The sequence below is a fragment of the Pristiophorus japonicus genome, chromosome 5 (genome assembly GCF_044704955.1).
Source record: "Pristiophorus japonicus isolate sPriJap1 chromosome 5, sPriJap1.hap1, whole genome shotgun sequence".
Lineage (NCBI taxonomy): Eukaryota > Metazoa > Chordata > Chondrichthyes > Pristiophoridae > Pristiophorus > Pristiophorus japonicus.
In genome coordinates, this window is record NC_091981.1 from 243757021 (window position 1) to 243778585 (window position 21565).

Here is a 21565-nt window from a genome sequence, read left to right on the forward strand (position 1 = left end):
GCAAGTACTGTACACAAAGTAACGTCGTTTTCAGGCAGGAGTGCATATGGCAGAACGTACACGCCTGCAGCTGCACGACCTCAGATGACTCAGAGTCCGCATCAAGTGTGAATGCGAAGCAATTAGCACCTTGTTGGGCTGCGAAGGTGATCATCGAGCCCATCAATGCCGCTTCAAACACTATGCGTGCAAAGGCTGTGGAACAATGGGATACCTCCAGCGAAAGTGCAGATGAGCTGCAAACCCTCACGTTGCAGAGAAAGACCGATCCATGGCGGTTCAAACTGAACTAGAGACTCGAATCGAGGAGGCAGAAGTGTACAGGTACACACTTCACCACGAAATGTCCATCGATCATGTTAAAAGTTGAACTGAACGGAATTCCAGTATCCACGGAATTGGACACGGGTGCGAGTCAGTCTATCATGAGCAAAAAGGCCTTCGAGAGGCTGTGGGACAATAAGGAACAAAGGCCCAATCTGAGCCCTATTTATACCAAGCTAAGAACTTACAATAAAGAGCTGATCCCTGTAATTGGCAGTGCAGCAGTAAAAGTCTCCTATGATGGAGCGGTGCATGATGTATTGTATCAGGAGATGGCCCCACACCGTTCAGCAGAAGCTAGCTGGGAAAAATCCGCTGAAACTGGGACGACATCCGAGCGCTTTCGTCCGTTGACGACACCTCATCTGCCCAGGTTTTGAGCAAGTTCCGGTCGATGTTTGAGCCAGGCATCGGAAACTTCTCTGGGGCGAAGGTGCAGATCCACTTGGTTCCCGGTACACGATGCATTCACCACAAGGCACGTGCGGTGTCATACATGATGCGAGAGAAAGTGGAGATCGAGCTGGACAGGCTGCAATGAGAGGGCATCATTGCGCCGGTTCAGTTGAATGAGTGGGCCAGTCCGATTGTTCTCAGTCAGCTACCATTGTCCACCACTGGGGTGGAAATGGCACAGCCTGCAGACTTGCTCTTGGTGATGGTAGCATTTGAAAACGAAAAGACACCGTTACGGCCTGCCAGATCAGGACCTGGACCAGCCAGGATCCCCTACTGTCCCTTGTAAAAAAAACTGTGTCCTCCATGGGAACTGATCCAGCGTCCCAGCAGAGGTGCAAGAAGAGATCAAGCTGTTCCAGCGGCGCAAAGACAAAATGTCCATACAGGTGGACTGTCTTTTGTGGGGTAATCGCATGGTTTTGCCTAAGAAAGGCAGGAAAACTTTCATACGCGACCTACACAGTACCCACCCAGGCATAGTAATGATGAAAGCGATAGCCAAATCCCATGTGTGGTGGTCCGGCATCGACTCAGATTTGGAGCCTTGCGAGCGCCAATGCAACACTTACTCTCAACTGAGCAATGCACCCAGGGAGGCACCGCTAAGTTTGTGGTCATGGCCCTCCAAACCGTGGTCTAGGATCCACATTAACTTCGCTGGCCCGTTTTTAGGCAAAATGTTTTTGGTTGTTGTGGATGCTTATTCAAAATGGATTGAGTGTGTGATAATGTCTGTAAGCATGTCCACTGCAACCATCGAAAGCTTACGAGCCATGTTTGCCACGCACGGCCTGCCTGATGTCCTTGTCAGCGACAATGGGCCGTGCTTCACCAGCGCTGAATTCAAGGAATTCATGACCCGCAATAGGATCAAGCACGTCACATCTGCCCCGTTCAAGCCTGCATCTAATGGCCAGGCAGAATGGGCAGTCCAAACCATCAAGCAAAGCTTGAAACGCGTGTCGGAAGGCTCCCTGCAAACCCGCCTGTCTTGAGTCCTGCTCAGTTAGTGCACAAGACTCGCTCACCAGGATTCCCTCTGCCGAACTGCTCATGAAAAGGGCACTCAAAACAAGGCTCTCTCTAGTCCATCCTGATCTCCATGATCATGTCAAGGACAGGCGGCATCAACAAAGCATGTACCATGTTCGTGCAAATTTGTCACGCGATATTGAAGTCAATGACCCTGTATTTCTACTCAACTATGGACATGGTCCCAAATGGCTTGTTGGCACTGTCATAGCCAAAGAATGGAGTAGGATGTTTGAGGTCAAACTTGCAAATGGACTAACTTGCAGAAAGCATTTGGACCAAACCAAACTGCGATTCACAGACAGCCACGAGCAACCTGGAGAGGACATCACCAACTTCGACCCTCCGATACACACACAAGTGGCAACCGACATCACGGTTGACCACGAAGCTGAAACCATCATCCCCACCAAGGCCAGCTGCGCAGCAGCCCAGCAAAGACCCAACCAACTCACCTGCACCTGTGTTTGTACCGAGACGATCGACTAGGGAACGGAAAGCCCCAGGTCGTCTCACCCTGTAAATAAGTGTACTATTGACAGGGGGGGGGGGGGGGGGGAAAGTGATGTTATGTATGCAACACCTTGTAACCAGCATTCTACCGCCACCAGAGGACGCATCTGTTGGAGTCCCAAGGGATCCCAGCACTCTGGAGTCAGAATAAAGAGACTAAGGTCACACTTATTCAAGTCGACAGTACTCAGTCACATTGCTTTATTTGAGACACAACAGAAACCGTCAGCGTTCACCGTCATTACTGTGTGAAAATGACAGCAACTTCTGGCAGCCGCACATGTGTAGTTAAATGTGGAAATCCAGAAGTTGCTGTCAGTGATTCTCTGCTCCTCAATAGATTGCGCTTTTGAAGACCCCGCAGATGTAAATCTTTAGAAATCATTGATGTGCCGTGGACTTGAGCTTTTTACGCTCTATTCTCGCTGTAAAAACCCTTTAAGACGTTAAATAAGGTGCAATTGATTTTTTTTTTTACAATGTACCAAGTCATAATTACTGCTGAACAATCTCTACTTTTACTAATTTTACATGTGAAGTCTCATTTCCTACATTACATGATAAAAATTCCATGATTTTTAAAATGATAACAATTATTTTTTTTAAAGCTTGTTTATGACATTTCAGCTTCTACCTTAACCCTATATGCTTATGTCCCAATCTTTATTTCGCTTGCTGTAAAATGATTAAAAAGTGAAGGATAATCAGTGCATTTTAATTCCTGGTTTGTTGTGAGATTTCTTCAATGTGATTGGCTGCTTAGCCTGCTTGATGACATCGTTGTTGCTGGATGTTGGAGATGGGCCAAATGGCCTCCATTTGTGCCATAAACTTCTATTATTCTATGATCCCCTATAGGTGATGCCAGAATGAAATTAATGCTGAGAAAGGTGAAATTCACGGCAGAGAGATCGCAAGATCTTTGTGGGCAGCTTTATTCAAGGTCAGCGCCGAGCGCTGTCATTTCATCACTGACCACAAAATCTGTGCCCATTTCTTAGCAAACACGAGGTCAGAACAGAAAATTGAGAGAGAAAATTGTCAAGATAATATAAACAAAAATGATAAAAAGAAGTAAAACATTGAAACAGACTGAAAGCTATAGTGACACTGAATTACTTTTGTATTATGCTATGTAGTGTGGTACTAGTCTTTTGCAATTGTTTTGCTGCCATGTTATGTATACTGAAATTCTCTGTGCAGTTTGTGGATGTGCTGTGTTCCCCAAATGGAAGGAATAGCATTGATGATGGCTGCATAACTAACTGCATAACTTCTGGGAATAGAGAAAGCTTTATTTGCAATTAATCGTGAAGGACCTGCGTTGGAAAAAAGAACCTTCAGTTGTTGTGGTCACTGTCAGCTCACTGTTTCACAATGATATTTCTCATCTATATGCTGCCCCTCCACAACATCATAAAAAAAACGTAAGGTTCCACAATGTACGCTGATGACACCCAGCATTACATCGCCACTTCCTCTCCAGACTCCTCGACTGTCTCTGATTTGTCACACTGTTTGTCCGACATCCTGTACTGGATAAGCAGAAATTTCCTCCAACTAAATATTGGCAAGACCGAAGCCATTGTCTTCAGTCCCCACCACAAACTCCGTTCCCTAGCCATCAATTCCATCCCTCTCCCTGATAACTGTCTGAGGCTAAACCAGATTGTTCAGAACCTTGGTGTCATATTTGATTTCGAGCTGAACTTCCTATCATTTATCCGCTTCATCACCGAGACCACCTACTTCCACCTCCATAACATGGCCCTGCCTCAGCTCATCTGCTACTGAAACCCTCAACCATGCCTTTTTTTACTTCTATACTTGACTATTCCACTGTTCTTAGGCTGGCTTCCCATCTTCTACCCTACATTAAATTGAGCTCATCCAAACTCTGCTGCCTGTATCCTAACTCACATCGTTCACACATCACCCCTGTGATTGCTGACCTAAACGGACGCCTGATCCTGCAACGTTTCAATTTTAAAATTCTCATCCTTGTTCTCAAATTCCTCCATGGCCTCGCCCCTCCCTATCTCTGCAGCCTCCTCCAGCCCTACAAGCCTGAGAGATCTCTGCGCTCCTCCAATTCTGGCCTCTTGCACATCTTCGTTTTTAAACAATCTATCCTTGGTGGCCATGCCTTCAACTGCCTAGGTCCTAAACTCTGGAATTCCCTCCCTAAGCCGTTCCATCTCTCTACTCTCCTTTAAAACACTCCTTAAAATCTACCTCTTTAACCAAGTTTTTGGTCATCTGTCCTAATATCTCTTTATGTGGCTCGGTGCCTCAATGTTGTTTGATAACACTCCTGTGTTTTTGAAAAATAAATTTACATATTTTAAAGTGTCTAAAGAGCCAGTCAGTTTAAGCTCGGTACATAAGAACATAAGAAATAGGAGCAGTAGGCGGCCATTTGGCATCTCGAGCCTGCTCTGCATTCAATAAGATCATGGCTAATCTGATCTTGGCCTCAACTCCACTTCCCTGCTTGCTCCCCATAACCATTGACTCCCTTATCATTCAAAAATCTGTCGATCTCCACTTTAAATATATTCAGTGACCCAGCCTCCACAGCTCTCTGAGGTAGAGAATTCCAAAGATTCACAACCCTCTAAGAGAATTCCTCCTCATATCTGTTTTAAATGGGCGACCCCTTATTCTGAAACTATGCCCCCTCGATCTAGATTCCCCCATGAGGGGAAACATCCTCTCTGCATCTACCCTATCAAGCCCACATAGAATCTTATAAGTTTCAATAAGATCACCAAATGTTAGGCTAACTGATCTATAGTTTCTTGCTTTCTGTCTCCCTCCTTTCTTAAAAGTCAATCCACTGGGACCTCTCCAGAATTCAGGGAATTTTGGTAGATTACAACCAATGCATCCACCATCACTGCAGTCACTTCTTTTAAGACCCTAGGATGCAGGCCATCAGGTCCAGGGGACTTGTCTACATTTAGTCCTATTAATTCGCCTAGTATTTTTTCCCTAGTGATAGTGATAGTTTTAAGTTCCCTGCTCCCAATAGCCCCTTGATTATCAATTATTGGAATGCTTTTAGTGTCTTCTATAGTGAAGACCAATACAAAATATTTGTTCAAAGTCTGCCATTTCCTTGTTTCCCATTATTGATTCCCCATTCTCATCCTTTAAGGGACCAACATTTACTTCAGCTACTCTCTTTTTTATATACTTGTAGAAGCTCTTACTGTCTGTTTTTATATTTTTTGCTAGTTTACTCGCATAATCTATCTTCTCTCTCTATTATATTTTTAGTCGTCCTTTGCTGGTTTCTAAAACAATTCCCAATCCTCTGGCCTTCCACTAATCTTTGTAATATTGTATGCCATTGTTTTCAATTTGATGCCATCCTTTACTTCCTTAGTTAGCCATGGATGTTTCATCCTTCTCAGAGTCTTTCTTTCTCACTGGATTATATCTTTGCTGAGAGTTATGAAATATCTCCTAAATGTTTGCCACAGCTTATCTACCGCCTTATCCTTTAATCTATTTTCCCAGTCCACTTTAGCCAACTCTGCCTTCATACCTTTGTAATTGCTTTTAAGTAAGTTCATAGGAACATAGGAATTAGGAACAGGAGTAGGCCATCTAGCCCCTCGAGCCTGCTCCGCCATTCAATAAGATCATGACTGATCTGGTCGTGGACTCAGTTCCACTTACCCGCCCTCTCCCCATAACCCTTAATTCCCTTATTGCTTAAAAATCTAACTATCTTTGACTTGAAAACATTCAATGAGCCAGCCTCAACTGCTTCCTTGGGCAGAGAATTCCACAGATTCACAACCCTCTGGGAGAAGAAATTCTTTCTCAACTCGGTTTTAAATTGGCTCCGCCGTATTTTGAGGCTGTGCCCCCTAGTTCTAGTTTCCCCCACCAATGGAAACAACCTCTCTGCCTCTATCTTGTCTATCCCTTTCATGATTTTAAATGTTTCTATAAGATCACCCCTCATCCTTCTGAACTTCAAGGAGTAAAGACCCAGTATACTCAATCTATCATCATAAGGTAACCCCCTCATTTCTCGAATCAGCCTAGTGAATCGTCTCTGTACCCCTTCCAAAGCTAGTATATCCTTCCTTAAGTAAGGTGACCAAAACTGCACGCAGTACTCCAGGTGCAGCCTTATCAATACCTTATACAGTTGCAGCAACACCTCCCTGCTTTTGTACTCCATCCCTTTCGCAATGAAGGCCAACATTCCATTTGCCTTCCTGATTACCTGCTGCACCTGCAAACCAACCTTTTAGGATTCATGCACAAGGGCCCCCAGGTCCCTCTGCACCACAGCATGTTGTAATTTCTCCCCATTCAAATAATATTCCCTTTTACTGTTTTTTTTCCCAAGGTGGATGACCTCACACTTTCCGACATTGTATTCCATCTGCCAATCCTTAGCCCATTCGCTTAACCTATCCAAATCCCCTTGTAGCCTCTCTGAGTCCTCTACACAACCCGCTTTCCCACTAATCTTAGTGTCATCTGCAAATTTTGTTGCACTACACTCTGTCCCTTCCTCTAGGTCATCTATGTATATTGTAAACAGTTGTGGTCCCAGCACTGATCCCTGTGGCACACCACTAACCACTGATTTCCAACTGGAAAAGGACCCATTTATCCCGACTCTCTGCTTTCTGTTCGCCAGCCAATTCTCTATCCATGCTAATACAAGTTCAGGACACTAGTTTGAGACCTAACTGTCTCACCTTCAAATTGAATTTGAAATTCTATCGTGCTATGATCACTCTTCCCAAGAGGATCCTTTAGTCTGAGAACATTGCCAGCTCTAAAATAGTTTGCTCTCTGGTTGGCTCCACAATGTATTATTCGAAGAAACCATCCTGAATACACTCCATGAACTCTTCCCCAAGGCTACCTTGCTACCTCAGTAGTGCGGAAGCTTTTAGAAACAGTAATCAGGGACAAGTTAATAATCACTTAGATAGGTATAGGTTAATTAAGGATTTGTTAAAGGCAAATCGTATTTAACCAACTTGATTGAGTTTTTTGATGAGAACAGATAGGGTTAATGAGGGTAATGAGGTTTACGGTACATGGATTTCCAAAAGGCATTTGACAAAGTACCACATAATAGGCTTGCCAGCAAAGTTGAAGCCCATGGAATAAAAGGGACAGTGGCAGCATGGATGTGGAACTGGCTAAGTGAAACAGTGAGGAGGAGAGGGATAGACTTCTATGTTTCTATGTTTCAGGAAGACATAGACAGGCTGGTGAAATGGGAGGACATGTGGCAGATGAAATTTAACGCAGTAAAGAGTGAAATGATATATTTTGGTAGAAAGAATGAGGAGCGGACATATAAACTTAATGGTACAATCCTGAAGGGGGTGCACAAAGAGAGAGACCTGGGGTGATATGTGCACAAATCGTTGAAGGGCGCAGGTTGAGAAAGCAGTTAGAAAGGCTTACGGGATCCTCGGCTTCATAAATAGAGGTGTAGAGTACAAAGGTGTGGAAATTATGATGAACCTGTATAAAACACTGGTTCGGCCCCAACTGGAGTACTGTGTCTAATTCCGGGCACCATAATTTAGGAATGAGGTAACAGCCTTAGAGAAGGTGCAGAAAAGATTTACGAGAATGATTCCAGGAATGAGGGACTTCAGTTTTGTTGATAGACTGAAGGTTGTTCTCCTTGGAGCAGAGAAGATTTAGAGGAGATTTGATAGAGTTGTTCAAAATCATGAGGGATCTGGACAGAGTAGATAGAGGGGAACTGCTCCCATTGGCAGAAGGGCTGAGAACCAGAGGACAAGATTTAAGGTGATTGGTAAAAGAACCAAAGGCAATGTAAGAAAAAACTTTTTAAAGCAACAAGTGGTTAAGATCTGGAATGCACTGCTTGAAAGGGTGGTGCAGGCAGACTCAATCTTATCTTTCAAAGGGAAATTGGATAAGTAGCTGAAGGAAAACATTTTGCAGGGCTACGGGAAAAGGGGGGGTGGGGGTGGGAGTGGAACTAGCTAACAGCCGGCACGGGCTTGACGGGCCGAATGGCTTTCTTCTGTGCTGTAACCATTCTATATTTCTAAAAATAAACTTGCCTTATTTAAGAGGTTTTTAAATGTATAAATTATTCAAAAATATATATTTTTCTCTTCTGTAAAAGTCTTATGCTGGGCCTGCTTTTACTAGGCGCAAGAATTTCACAGGCATGCACTGGACAGAAGTTGGGCAAATAGCCCAGCTCGCCACCCGCGGAGGCCCTTTTCCCAGGGATGCGTGCGATCTATCAAGATTCTTGACAGATCGCAAGTTTCAGGTTTTAGCGCATGTGCTTTGCATGCCTAAACCCGAAACTTGTGCGGGCCTTAAGGCCGCGTGCACACCTCGTACGTGCCCATCGGGGCTGTAAATTATGGCCCATTATTTCTAAGAAACTTTTCAAAAATGCTTTTTTTTAAAACGTTTGTCCATCTTTATTTCAGGTTTGCCTTTTCCCATGTGACAGCACCAACCTTTTGCTCTTTCTAACATTTTTTAAAAAGTTAGAATTTTAAGGGCTTACTCACTTCCTTGTTCGCTGTCTGTCAGAATTCTGCCTTTTGATTGGCTGCTTAGACAGTCTGTTAACGTAACAGCAGTTCACACGAGAAAATCCCCACTAACATCCGTTGATTTGATTGAAGGTCAGAAAACCTGAAGTTCTCGACACAGAGATCGTGTGGATCCTTGTGCTAAACGTACTTCGGGGCCAGCAGTAAACGTCTTTGCTTCGCTGCTGACTGCAAATTCCGGGCCCTTATATTTATGGCCTCTAGACTGCACTTCCCCGCAAGTGGAAAAGTTTTCTCCATGTCTACCCTATCAAATCTTTTCATAATCTTAAAGGTGTCTAGCAGGTCCCCCTCAGTCTTCTCTTTTCTAGAAATCTTTCCTGATAGGTATAACTTCTCAGTTCTGGTATCATCCAAGTAAATCTTTTTTGCACCTTCTCCAGTGCCTTTATATCCTTTTTAGAATATGGAGACCAAGACCCCAAGAGTGGTGTAACCAAGGTTCTATACAAATCCAGCATAACTTCTCTACATTTCAATTCTATCCCTCTAGAAATGAACCCCAGTGCTTTGTTTGCTTTTTAATGGCTTTATTAACCTGCGTCCCTACTTTGTGATTTTTGTATCTGTACCCGTAGATCCCTCTGCTCCTCCACCTCATTTGCACACTTATTTTCCAAGAATTATGTGGCCTCCTTATTCTTCCAAACAAAATGTACCACCTCACACTTATCTATATTGAAATTAATTTGTCAATTACATGCCCATTCTGCAAGTTTATTAATGTCTTCCTGTATTTTATCGCAGTCCCCCTCTCTATTAAGTATTTCCACCAATTAGGCGTGCAAATTTTGAAATTGTACTTCCGATTCCAGAGTCCAATTCCCGAGACCAACAGTGGTCCCAGCACCGATCCTTCTGGAACGCTACTTCCCCCCTTTGCCAGTCTGTGTAACTACCATTAACCCCTACTTTCGGTTTTCTGTTTTGTAGTCAGCTTGCTATCCATTCTGCGACTTGTTCCCTGACTCAACATGTTCTGACTTTAGTCATGTATCTACTATCCGATACTATGGGCCTTTTGAAAATCCAAATATATTACATCTAAATCCATTATCCTCGTCTAACCTGAATTCAATAAGTTTTGTCAAGCATGATCTTCCCTTTTGAAATCTGTGATGACTATTCTTTATTAAATTTTCAGTTTCTAGATGTTTTTCTATTAAATCTTCAACTAAGGATTCTATTATCTTTCCCACCACCAACATTAAGTTAATCTCTAGACTTGTTCAATACCCCTTTTTAAGTATGGGAATCATATTAGTTGTCCGCTAGGCCTAAGGCACTATATTCCCTTTTCTAATCAATTTTTATATATATGTAATACTGCCTCTGCTATCTCTTCTTTTATTATGTGCGGCTGCAATCCAACCAAACCAAGGGTTTTATCCTCTCTAAGTTTGATTCGTTGATCAACTATCTCCCCCCTCCCCTTTTTATCTTAAATTGCTTTATATCTTTTTTGATCTCCTTGTCTAATGTTATGCCCACCATGTTAGTCTCCCTGGTAAATACTGAGGCATTTTACTGTCATTACTTGTAAGTTTATCGTGTGTACCCCTTAGTGTTCATATTGATATCCTGATTTTCCTTTTTTTTAAATTTGTGTGTCTATTTCTATTTCTTGATAATTTAATTTTGAAAGTAGTAGGTTTACATCATTCAAATTGTATATTTCGTTTCCACTTTAATTGTCAGTTTCCTTAATCATTCAAAGTAAGCTCCTCCTCATGAATTCATTTCTTTGAGGGTTGAATATCCAGCTCTGCAGCTCCTATATAAAGGGCACAAGTTGTACTTTCCCTAAACCTGACACCACTGCCTTCATGGAGTGTCATGATGCAGCAGTAGACCTGCTATTTTAAGAAGTGGAAGAATGGAGATTTGCCCTATTGGAGTTACATGGTACTGCACAGTTGGGTGCAGGTATAATGCTTTGGGTCACTGAGTAATGAACATTAAGCAGATCTGTTTGTGAAACAGGCAGCTGTTGCTTCGGTGAATGTCTCTCCCGTCAGAGCTGGTGTACTACCCCTGGTTACAAAACTGTTGCAGAAACAACAGTCTTATGGTTACAGAAATCTTTTGCAGTTCATCAACATCGTGGCATTGCGTTTAGGTGCCCAAATGGCCCCTAACATCCTGGACTTCGCAGAATCCTGCATTTCACAGGAATTCCCTGGGGGAAATAATAAAGGTCTTTGTCTCATGAATAAAATGTCAGTGACCTGTCTAGTGCATCTACGCACTACTGATGTTGCCAATAGTTCATATGATAGCCTAGACTCACACAGGACATAGAAGTGGTTGGAACTTTGACTGCCATTGGTAGTCCAATTTCTGTGATTCATATTGACTGTAGGTCAGCTTGCAGCAGATAGCACAACTGCATCCCTGCCTCATTAATCTTTGCCTACAGAAATATTTTTCCTCTGACAATTCTGGATATGACATGATGGTTCAGCAGATAATGTTGGGTGTAGGTGGCCGCTTCCTTTGTAAACAAAGTTTACAAAGTTATAAAGATTGAAAGTTTTTCCTGCTAAATAAGCAACCACAACATGATACTTATCTGTTAGATCCAATATTCTGTAAAGAGGGCATTTTATTGATTTATTTGGACCTATGACAAAATACAAGTAATATGAAATGAAAAAGGGCAAATAAACACGGTTACTAAGAAATTGTATTATCACTTTGTAATTGATTTTTGTTACCTCTGAAGCACATTCTTGCAGTGTGCCGACAACTGGAATAAGCATATTTTCATGAGTAGACTTTAGCAGGCAAGCCAGCAGAGGAATACCACCAGATCTACGAATAGCAGTTTTATTTTTTTTACTTTTGCTGCAGCTCCAGAGTGCAAGAGCACCACAACGTGCCACTTCAATATCTTTTACTTGTTCTGCATTTAGATTAGCTGAAAGCATTGGAACGCAGTCCAAAAGACCAACCTGAAATAAGAATTTTTTAAAATGTTCGAAATACATTGGCATTAATTCAGCTTCCAAAGTTTATCCAAGCAACTGTTCACCATGACACAAGTTCAAAGACTGAAGTAAAAGTAGAGGTTTTATTAGACAAAAAATTCACGGGAAAGGAGCAGTGTTTAAAAAAAGGGGAGATAAAAATGCATTTATTGCAATGCATAGTATGGATGATATAAACTGGGGGAACTGGAAGGAATTACTTTACAGGAAGATGCAGATTTAAAAGAACATAAATCTTTTGTCCTTTCTCTCTCTGTAAAGTACCTTTTCTACATTAAAGATGCATATAATGCAAAATTTTGGTCGATAAATATATTCAAAATCATCTATGATATCTCCTAATTATTTGTATTTTATTAGCTCTTCATATCAATTTACTGTTACCATTTCCAACAGTTCTGATCCTCCTAACATCCAGGCTCCCTGCAGCCAAACCCAGGCCGGGCTCCATCTCCAGACTTCGCTGCTTTGTCCATTCTGTCATTCTCCATCAAATTTCATTTTAACCTTCATTGTTATAATGAAACAAGTACCGGCTTCTCTAGTCTCTACTCATAACTAAAGCCTCTCATTCCTGGTCTCATATTAGTGAATCTCTTCTCCATGCTGCCATGGGCTTGACATCCTCAGTTAGATTTTCCTTTATCGCTCTGAGAAATGCTTAATGCACAGGCGCAGTAAAGAGGAAAAAGGAAAGGAGGCCCAATACATCTGATTTCAGCTGCCATTGTAGTACCACAAGATTTTCTGGGGCTCTTGTTGTTATGTCACTGGGCCTGTGCTTGAAATAGGTGCAAGCCCAGTGTTATAATAGGACTGGTCAGGAGAGAATGCTCCTGTCCTTCCCTCCCCGCTTTACTTTCCAGCCAATATTCGAGTACCCCATAAAGCAGCTCTGGTAGGGCTTCCATCCCTGGACCAAAGGGCCTGCAAAGGTCATAGAAACAGCTGGAAGTTCGAGGAGGGGCCCAAGATAATGCAGTTGGGATACTTTTCTTCGCTCAACCCCACAGGATGTTCTTATGACCTCAGACTTTTAAAAGCTTTTATTGGAATATGGGCGATGCTGGCAAGATTGCATTTATTGCCCACCCTTGAAAATGTGGCAGTGAGCTATCTCCTGGAACTGCTCAGTCCTTGTGATGCTGGTGCTTCCACAATGGTGTAAGATAGGAAATACCAGGATATTGACCCAGCGGAATGATGAATTATGTCCAAGTTAGGATGATGTGAGGTTTGGATGGAAACTTGGAGATGATGGTGTTCATAAGACATTGTTGCCTTTAATAACATAAGAACATAAAAAATAGGAACAGGAGTAGACCATACGGCCCCTTAAACCTGCTCCGCCATTCAATAAGATCATGGCTGATCTGATCATGGACTCAGCTCCACTTCCCCACCCGCACCCCATAACCCCTTATCGTTTAAGAAACTGTCTATTTCTGTCTTAAATTTATTCAATGTCCCAGCTTCCACAGCTCTCAGGCAGCGAATTCCATAGATCCACAATCCTCCGAGAGAAGAAATTTCTCTTCCTCATCTCTGTTTTAAATGGGAAGCGCCTTATTCTAAGATCATGCCCTCTAGTTCTAGTCTCCCCTATCAGTGGAAACATCCTCTCTGCATCCACCTTGTCAAGCCCCCTCATAATCTTATACGTTTCGATAAGATCACCTCTCATTCTTCTGAATTCCAATGAGTAGAGGCCCAACCTACTCAACCTTTCCTCATAAGTCAACCCCCTCATCCCTGGAATCAACTTAGTGAACCTTCTCTGATCTGCCTCCAAAGCAAGTATGTCCTTTCGTAAACATGAAAACCAAAACTGTACGCAGTATTCCAGGTGTGGCCTCACCAATACCTTATATAGCTGTAGCAAAACTTTCCTGCCTTTATACTCCATCCCCTTTGCAATAAAGGCCAAGATACCATTGGCCTTCCTGATCACTTGCTGTACCTGCATACTATCCTTTTGCGTTTCATGCACAAGTACCCCCAGGTCCCGCTCTACTGCAGCATTTTGCAATCTTTCTCCATTTAAATAATAACTTGCTCTTTGATTTTTTTTCTGCCAAAGCGCATGACCTCACACTTTCCAACATGATACTCCATCTGCCAAATTTTTGCCCACTCACTTAGCCTGTCTATGTCCTTTTGCAGATTTTTTGGGTCCTCCTCACACATTGCTTTTCCTCCCATCTTTGTATCGTCAGCAAACTTAGCTATGTTACACTCAGTCCCTTCTTCCAAGTTGTTAATGTAGATTGTAAATTGTTCTTCTTAATGGTATAGGTCGCAGGAGAGGGAAATGCTGTTGAAGTAACCTTGGTGAGTTGCTGCAGTACATGCTGTAGATAGTACATACTGCAGCCACGGTGAGCTGGGGGTTAAAGGGGTGGCAGGGGCACGGATCAAGTAAACTGTTCTGTTTCAGATGGTGTTGCGTTATTTTGGTGTTGCTGTGGCTGCACCCATTCCATCACATTCCTGAATTGAGCCTTGTAGATAGCGGAGAGCCTTTGAGGAGTCAGGGGGCAAGCCACTCATCTGAGAATACCTAGTTTCTGCTCTGTTCTTGTAGCCATGGTGTTACTATGGTTGGTCCAGTTGAGCTTCTGGTCAATGGTGACTGCAAGATGTTGAGAGTGAAGGGCATTGCAATGATGAATCCACTGAAGGTCATGGGGAGGAGATGGACATTTTCTTGTTTGAGATGGTCATTACCTTAGACTTGTGTGGCACGAATGTTACCTGCCCAAGCCTGGATGTCATTCCAGGTTCTGTTTTAGGCTGCTGCATTAGTGGATGAGTTGATAATAGAGCTTTACCGTCAGCAAACAGCACCACTCTTGACTTTGTGATGGAAGGAACATCATCGATGAAGCAGCTGAAGATGGTCAGGAGGAGGCTACTTCCCTGAGCAACTCATCCAGTGATGTCTGTCCTCCAACAGTCACAACCATCTTCCTTTGCATCAGGTACAACACCAGCCACTCAAGGTTTTTCACTTTGATTCCCATTAACTTCAGTTTTGCAAGAGCTGCTTGGTACCGTACAGTCAAATGGTGCCTTGATGGCGAGGGCAGCTACTCTCACTATTTCTATGGCATTAAGCTGTTGCGCCCATGTCTGGATCAAAAATGTGATGAGGTCTGGAGCTGATTAGTTCTGATAGAACTTAAACTGAGCATCAATGAATGTCTTCTGACTGACAGTTTCTCAGTTTTCTCAGTACTCTCAGTTTTGGCACTATGAGAGACTGTAGAATGCTTTGAATATTACCTTGCATGGGGTGTAAATACTCAACTGAGGTTTGTGTCAAAGTTCATGGAACCTATTAGAACTGTGAGCAAAACGGAGAAGTACCTTTATCTTCCTCCTGATATCAATAGACTTCCTTTATATTTGGAGCCAGTATGACCAACCTGAATGATTGCATTGACCCCATCAATAACATTACCACTTCCCAATTAGTCAAATGTTCTGCCATCACTACAACTCTTTTTGGTTGAATCAAAAATAACAGTGAAATCAAGTGCCCCCCGATCTGGGGGACCAACAGCTCTACAATTCGTTTTGGAGAAACCTTAAAATAAACATTAACTCAAGTGCCCCCTGATCTGGGGGACACTCTAGACACTTTCCAACTGCTCTTTTTTTGTTTTGTTTTTTTGGGGGGGGTTTTTTGTGGGGTTTTTTTGCTTTTTTTTTGGCAGTAAAACCATAAATTTTACAAGTGCCCCCCATAAAAAGGGAGGGGGACACTAGAACCCAGCAATTAAAACAAATTAAACTTTAAAACATATAAAATCAAATTAAAATTTGGTTGCCGGGGGTGATAATGCACTCCAGTCCCTCCGGCACCCACCTCTCGCTGCCATCACTACAACTCTTTTGATAGGAGACAAAATTAACCAGTTAAGTCAAGTGCCCCCCAATCTGGGGGACACTCCAAACATTTTTCAACTGCCCTTTTTTTTTTTACTTTTTATGTTTTTTTTGTGATTTTCTTTTGGGCAATAAAATCATAAATTTTATAAGTGGCCCCTATAAAAGGGGAGGGGGACACTAAAAATCCGGCAATTAAACAAATTAAACTTTAAAACGTGTAAAATCAAATTAAAATTTGGTTGCCGGGGGTGATAATAGTCCCTCCGGCGCCCACCTCTCGCTGCCATCACTACAACTTCCCCTTTTCTGACAAGCTGCAACTCATTAAGAATTGCCACATCACCAGTTTTTAAGCTCTCCAGCCAAGGATGCTATAGGTTAAACTCCGTGGGACAGCTTTTCATGTACCAGTAGCTTATTCAAATGAGGGAAAGGAACTGCTGCAAAAAAATCTGCTCCTTTATTATTCTTAACTATAATTTTTCCCTTATTTCCCTGATGTCAAGCACCTTGGGATCTTTTCTACATTAAAGGTGCTATATAAATAGAAGTTATTGTTGATGAACTAACTACCTTGATTTTTGATATTATTTTTTATACTTTTTTGCATCAGAAACTCATGTCAATGGAAATGACTACATAGATTGTTAAAACAAACTTAGCAGACAGCTATTTGTTCGACTAACATGATTAAATTGTGTAAAATTTATAGTAAAACTATTACTTACCAGGCGTCGAATTCCACCATGAAGCCTGACGGTCTGTCTCGCTCTTCTAAATCGGGCTATATTGGCAATAGTTTCAGCAGCCAAACATTTGAGATCTTTGTTGGAGGAGTCCAAGATTTTCACCATGATCTCTAAACCACCAAGTTCTGCCAAGCAACGCCGAATTTGTGGATTTTTACTGATTTCTTTCAAGATCTTTAAAGAGCCAACCTATAGATATATAACAATGTTAGCTTTAAATTTCATGAACTGAAAGAAAAATATAGTTAACATAATGTTAGATTTCCTAACTTGTCATGTTATCTTCATTTTTTGAATATAAACATGTTTCATATAGTGTACTGAAAAAGTACTGCCGACAATACATTTTTATCTTCATTATCCCATACCATCACTGTTTTGAATTAGGGCAAATGTTAAAGATTAGTTTTCACACAGTACAGTATAAGTGCCACCTTGGCTCAGTGGTAGCACTCTCAACTCTCAACAATGGCTCAGGCCCACTAATTGCCTATTGTAAGCAGCTTACTTTGCTATGATGCCTTATTACATTGTAATCCCCACACCTCTACAAAACTAGTAGAATCCTATCCTATCCTGGACTAGTACCTTTTCAGATAAGCTTTTCAGAAAAGTGCAATTCAAAATAGTTGTTGGCTATCTGAGAAACCGACTGGTCACAATATACTCTGAATCAGAAGTTTGTGTGTTCAAATCCCATTACAAAACCTAAACACATGACTTAGTAAGACATTATAGGGCAGTGCTGCATTGTCAGAGGTGTTGCCTCTCAGATGAAATAATAAACCGCGGCCCTATCTGCCTGTTCAGGTGGATATAAATAATCCAATGGCATTATTTCAAGGGCAGCAGAGGAGTTCTTCTAGTGTGCTGGACAATATTTATCCCTCAACTAACACCGCTAAAACAGATTAACTGATCATTTATCTCATTGCTGTTTGCGGGACATTGCTGTGCACAAATTAGCCACTTCCTTTTCCTACATAACAACAGTGACTACTTTTCAAAAAGTAAAGCACTTTGGAATGACCTGAGTACTGACGGGCAGCATATAAAGTTCTTCCTTTGTATATATAAAAGAAAGTTCCTTTTGAGAAGATTTTAAAAAATTGTGATAGCTTCAACTTGAACCCTGACAGAATCTGGTTGTAGACTTAAGTTCAGCAAACATTAGGGATACTTCAAAAGACAATGGAGGCAGCCTGACATAATCGTACTCATAGGACATGAAATTCAATGGCGTCCCACCCATTTTTCAGATGCTAAATGGACACTTAAACCTCCAATATGGCAGGTAGGAAGCGCACACTCATTACGAGCTGGAAATGCACCACCCACCATATTGGTACAGGCAAAGAAAATAAAGAGTTCCAGGGTCCATGCCTGAAATAAGTGTTTGTCCCTTTGCATATGCAAATAAGGGGCTTAATGCCTGTTTGAGCCCCGCTGTGCAAAATAGTGTTTCCCAGAATGCAGCTGGCGAGGCTGCATTCAAGAAAACCAGGTCTACATGTGGACTAACAGCAGTACCTTAAAGGTAACTTACCAAAAAAGTTTAAAAAAATAATTAGCTTAATATGGAGCAGGTGGGATAGACTATGAACAGATCTAGCAGCCCAAAACTGGGCATTCATGAAATAGAAACATAGAAACATAGAAAATAGGTGCAGGAGCAGGCCATTCAGCCCTTCTAGCCTGCACCGCCATTCAACGAGTTCATGGCTGAACATGAAACTTCAGTACCCACTTCCTGCTTTCACGCCATACCCCTTGATCCCCCGAGTACTAAGGACTTCATCTAACTCCCTTTTGAATATATTTAGTGAATTGGCCTCAACTACTTCCTGTGGTAGAGAATTCCACAGGTTCACCACTCTCTGGGTGAAGAAGTTTCTCCTTATCTCGGTCCTAAATGGCTTACCCCTTATCCTTAGACTGTGACCCCTGGTTCTGGACTTCCCCAACATTGGGAACATTCTTCCTGCATCCAACCTGTCCAAACCCGTCAGAATTTTAAACGTTTCTATGAGGTCCCCTCTCACTCTTCTGAACTCCAGTGAATACAAGCCCAGTTGATTCAGTCTTTCTTGATAGGTCAGTCCCACCATCCCGGGAATCAGTCTGGTGAATCTTCGCTGCACTCCCTCAACAGCAAGTATGTCCTTCCTCAAGTTAGGAGACCAAAACTGTACACAATACTCCAGGTGTGGCCTCACCAAGGCCCTGTACAACTGTAGCAACACCTCCCTGCCCCTGTACTCAAATCCCCTCGCTATGAAGGCCAACATGCCATTTGCTTTCTTAACCGCCTGCTGTACCTGCATGCCAACCTTCAATGACTGATGTACCATGACACCCAGGTCTCGTTGCACCTTCCCTTTTCCTAATCTGTCACCATTCAGATAATAGTCTGTCTCTCTGTTTTTACCACCAAAGTGGATAACCTCACATTTATCCACATTATACTTCATCTGCCACGCATTTGCCCACTCACCTAACCTATCCAAGTCACTCTGTAGCCTCATAGCATCCTCCTCGCAGCTCACACTGCCACCCAACTTAGTGTCATCCGCAAATTTGGAGATACTACATTTAATCCCTTCGTCTAAATCATTAATGTATAATGTAAACAGCTGGGGCCCCAGCACAGAACCCTGCGGTACCCCACTAGTCACTGCCTGCCATTCCGAAAAGTACCCATTTACTCCTACTCTTTGCTTCCTGTCTGACAACCAGTTCTCAATCCACGTCAGCACACTACCCCCAATCCCATGTGCTTTAACTTTGCACATTAATCTCCTGTGTGGGACCTTGTCGAAAGCCTTCTGAAAGTCCAAATATACCACATCAACTGGTACTCCTTTGTCCACTTTATTGGAAACATCCTCAAAAAATTCCAGAAGATTTGTCAAGCATGATCTCCCTTTTACAAATCCATGCTGACTTGGACCTATCATGTCACCATTTTCCAAATGCGCTGCTATGACATCCTTAATAATTGATTCCATCATTTTACCCACTACTGAGGTCAGGCTGACCGGTCTATAATTCCCTGCTTTCTCTCTCCCTCCTTTTTTAAAAAGTGGGGTTACATTGGCTACCCTCCACTCCATAGGAACTGATCCAGAGTCAATGGAATGTTGGAAAATGACTGTCAATGCATCCGCTATTTCCAAGGCCACCTCCTTAAGTACTCTGGGATGCAGTCCATCAGGCCCTGGGGATTTATCGGCCTTCAATCCCATCAATTTCCCCAACACAATTTCCCGACTAATAAAGATTTCCCTCAGTTCCTCCTCTTTAATAGACCCTCTGACCACTTTTATATCCGGAAGGTTGTTTGTGTCCTCCTTAGTGAATACTGAACCAAAGTACTTGTTCAATTGGTCTGCCATTTCTTTGTTCCCCGTTATGACTTCCCCTGATTCTGACTGCAGGGGACCTACGTTTGTTTTTACTAACCTCTTTCTCTTTACATACCTATAGAAACTTTTGCAATCCGCCTTAATGTTCCCTGCAAGCTTCTTCTCGTACTCCATTTTCCCTGCCCTAATCAAACCCTTTGTCCTCCTCTGCTGAGTTCTAAATTTCTCCCAGTCCTCAGGTTCGCTGCTATTTCTGGCCAATTTGTATGCCACTTCCTTGGCTTTAATACTATCCCTGATTTCCCTAGATAGCCACGGTTGAGCCACCTTCCCTTTTTTATTTTTACGCCAGACAGGAATGTACAATTGTTGTAATTCATCCATGCGTTCTCTAAATGTCTGCCATTGCCCATCCACAGTCAACCCCTTAAGTATCATTAGCCAATCTATCTTAGCCAATTCATGCCTCATACCTTCAAAGTTACCCTTCTTTAAGTTCTGGACCATGGTCTCTGAATTAACTGTTTCATTCTCCATCCTAATGCAGAATTCCACCATATTATGGTCACTCTTCCCCAAGGGGCCTCGCACAATGAGATTGCTAATTAATCCTCTCTCATTACACAACACCCAGTCTAAGATGGCCTCCCCCCTAGTTGGTTCCTCGACATATTGGTCTAGAAAACCATCCCTTATGCATTCCAGGAAATCCTCCTCCACCGTATTGCTTCCAGTTTGGCTAGCCCAATCTATGTGCATATTAAAGTCACCCATTATAACTGCTGCACCTTTATTGCATGCACTCCTAATTTCCTGTTTGATGCCCTCCCCAACATCACTACTACTGTTTGGAGGTCTGTACACAACTCCCACTAACGATTTTTGCCCTTTAGTGTTCTGCAGCTCCACCCATATAGATTCCACATCATCCAAGCTAATGTCTTTCCTAACTATTGCATTAATCTCCTCTTTAACCAGTAATGCTACCCCACCTCCTTTTCCTTTTATTCTATCCTTCCTGAATGTTGAATACCCCTGGATGTTGAGTTCCCAGCCCTGATCATCCTGGAGCCACGTCTCCGTAATCCCAATCACATCATATTTGTTAACATCTATTTGCACAATTAATTCATCCACCTTATTGCGGATACTCCTTGCATTAAGACACAAAGCCTTCAGGCTTGTTTTTTTAACACCCTTTGTCCTTTTAGAATTTTGCTGTACAGTGGCCCTTTTTGTTCTTTGCCTTGGGTTTCTCTGCCCTCCACTTTTCCTCATCTCCTTTCTGTCTTTTGCTTTTGCTTCCTTTTTGTCTCCCTCTGTCTCCCTGTATAGGTTCCCATCCCCCTGCAATATTAGTTTAACTCCTCCCCAACAGCACTAGCAAACACTCCCCCTAGGACATTGGTTCCGGACCTGCCCAGGTGCAGACCGTCCGGTTTGTACTGGTCCCACCTCCCCCAGAACCGGTTCCAATGCCCCAAGAATTTGAATCCCTCCCTGCTGCACCACTGCTCAAGCCATGTATTCATCTGCGGGTGGGTCATAAACATCAGCAGGCCATAAAAAAGCAAACCAAGTACTAGGGTTTCTTTCTAGAGGGACATTGAATTGAAAAGTCGTGAAGTTATGCTAAA

At 42.6% G+C, this 21565-nt stretch overlaps 1 protein-coding gene across 5 annotated transcripts in view; it reads right to left on the reverse strand.

Annotated features, from left to right (window-relative positions):
* Positions 1-21565, reverse strand: part of odad2 (outer dynein arm docking complex subunit 2) — a 671461-nt gene that overhangs the window by 333107 nt on the left and 316789 nt on the right. For all 5 annotated transcript variants that reach the window (XM_070881478.1, XM_070881480.1, XM_070881476.1 and 2 more), the window contains exons 12-13: positions 16543-16752; positions 11648-11884 (exon numbers count right to left, since the gene is read on the reverse strand). In XM_070881478.1, the coding sequence (XP_070737579.1) occupies positions 11648-11884; positions 16543-16752 (447 nt within the window). The remainder of the gene's footprint in view (positions 1-11647; positions 11885-16542; positions 16753-21565) is intronic.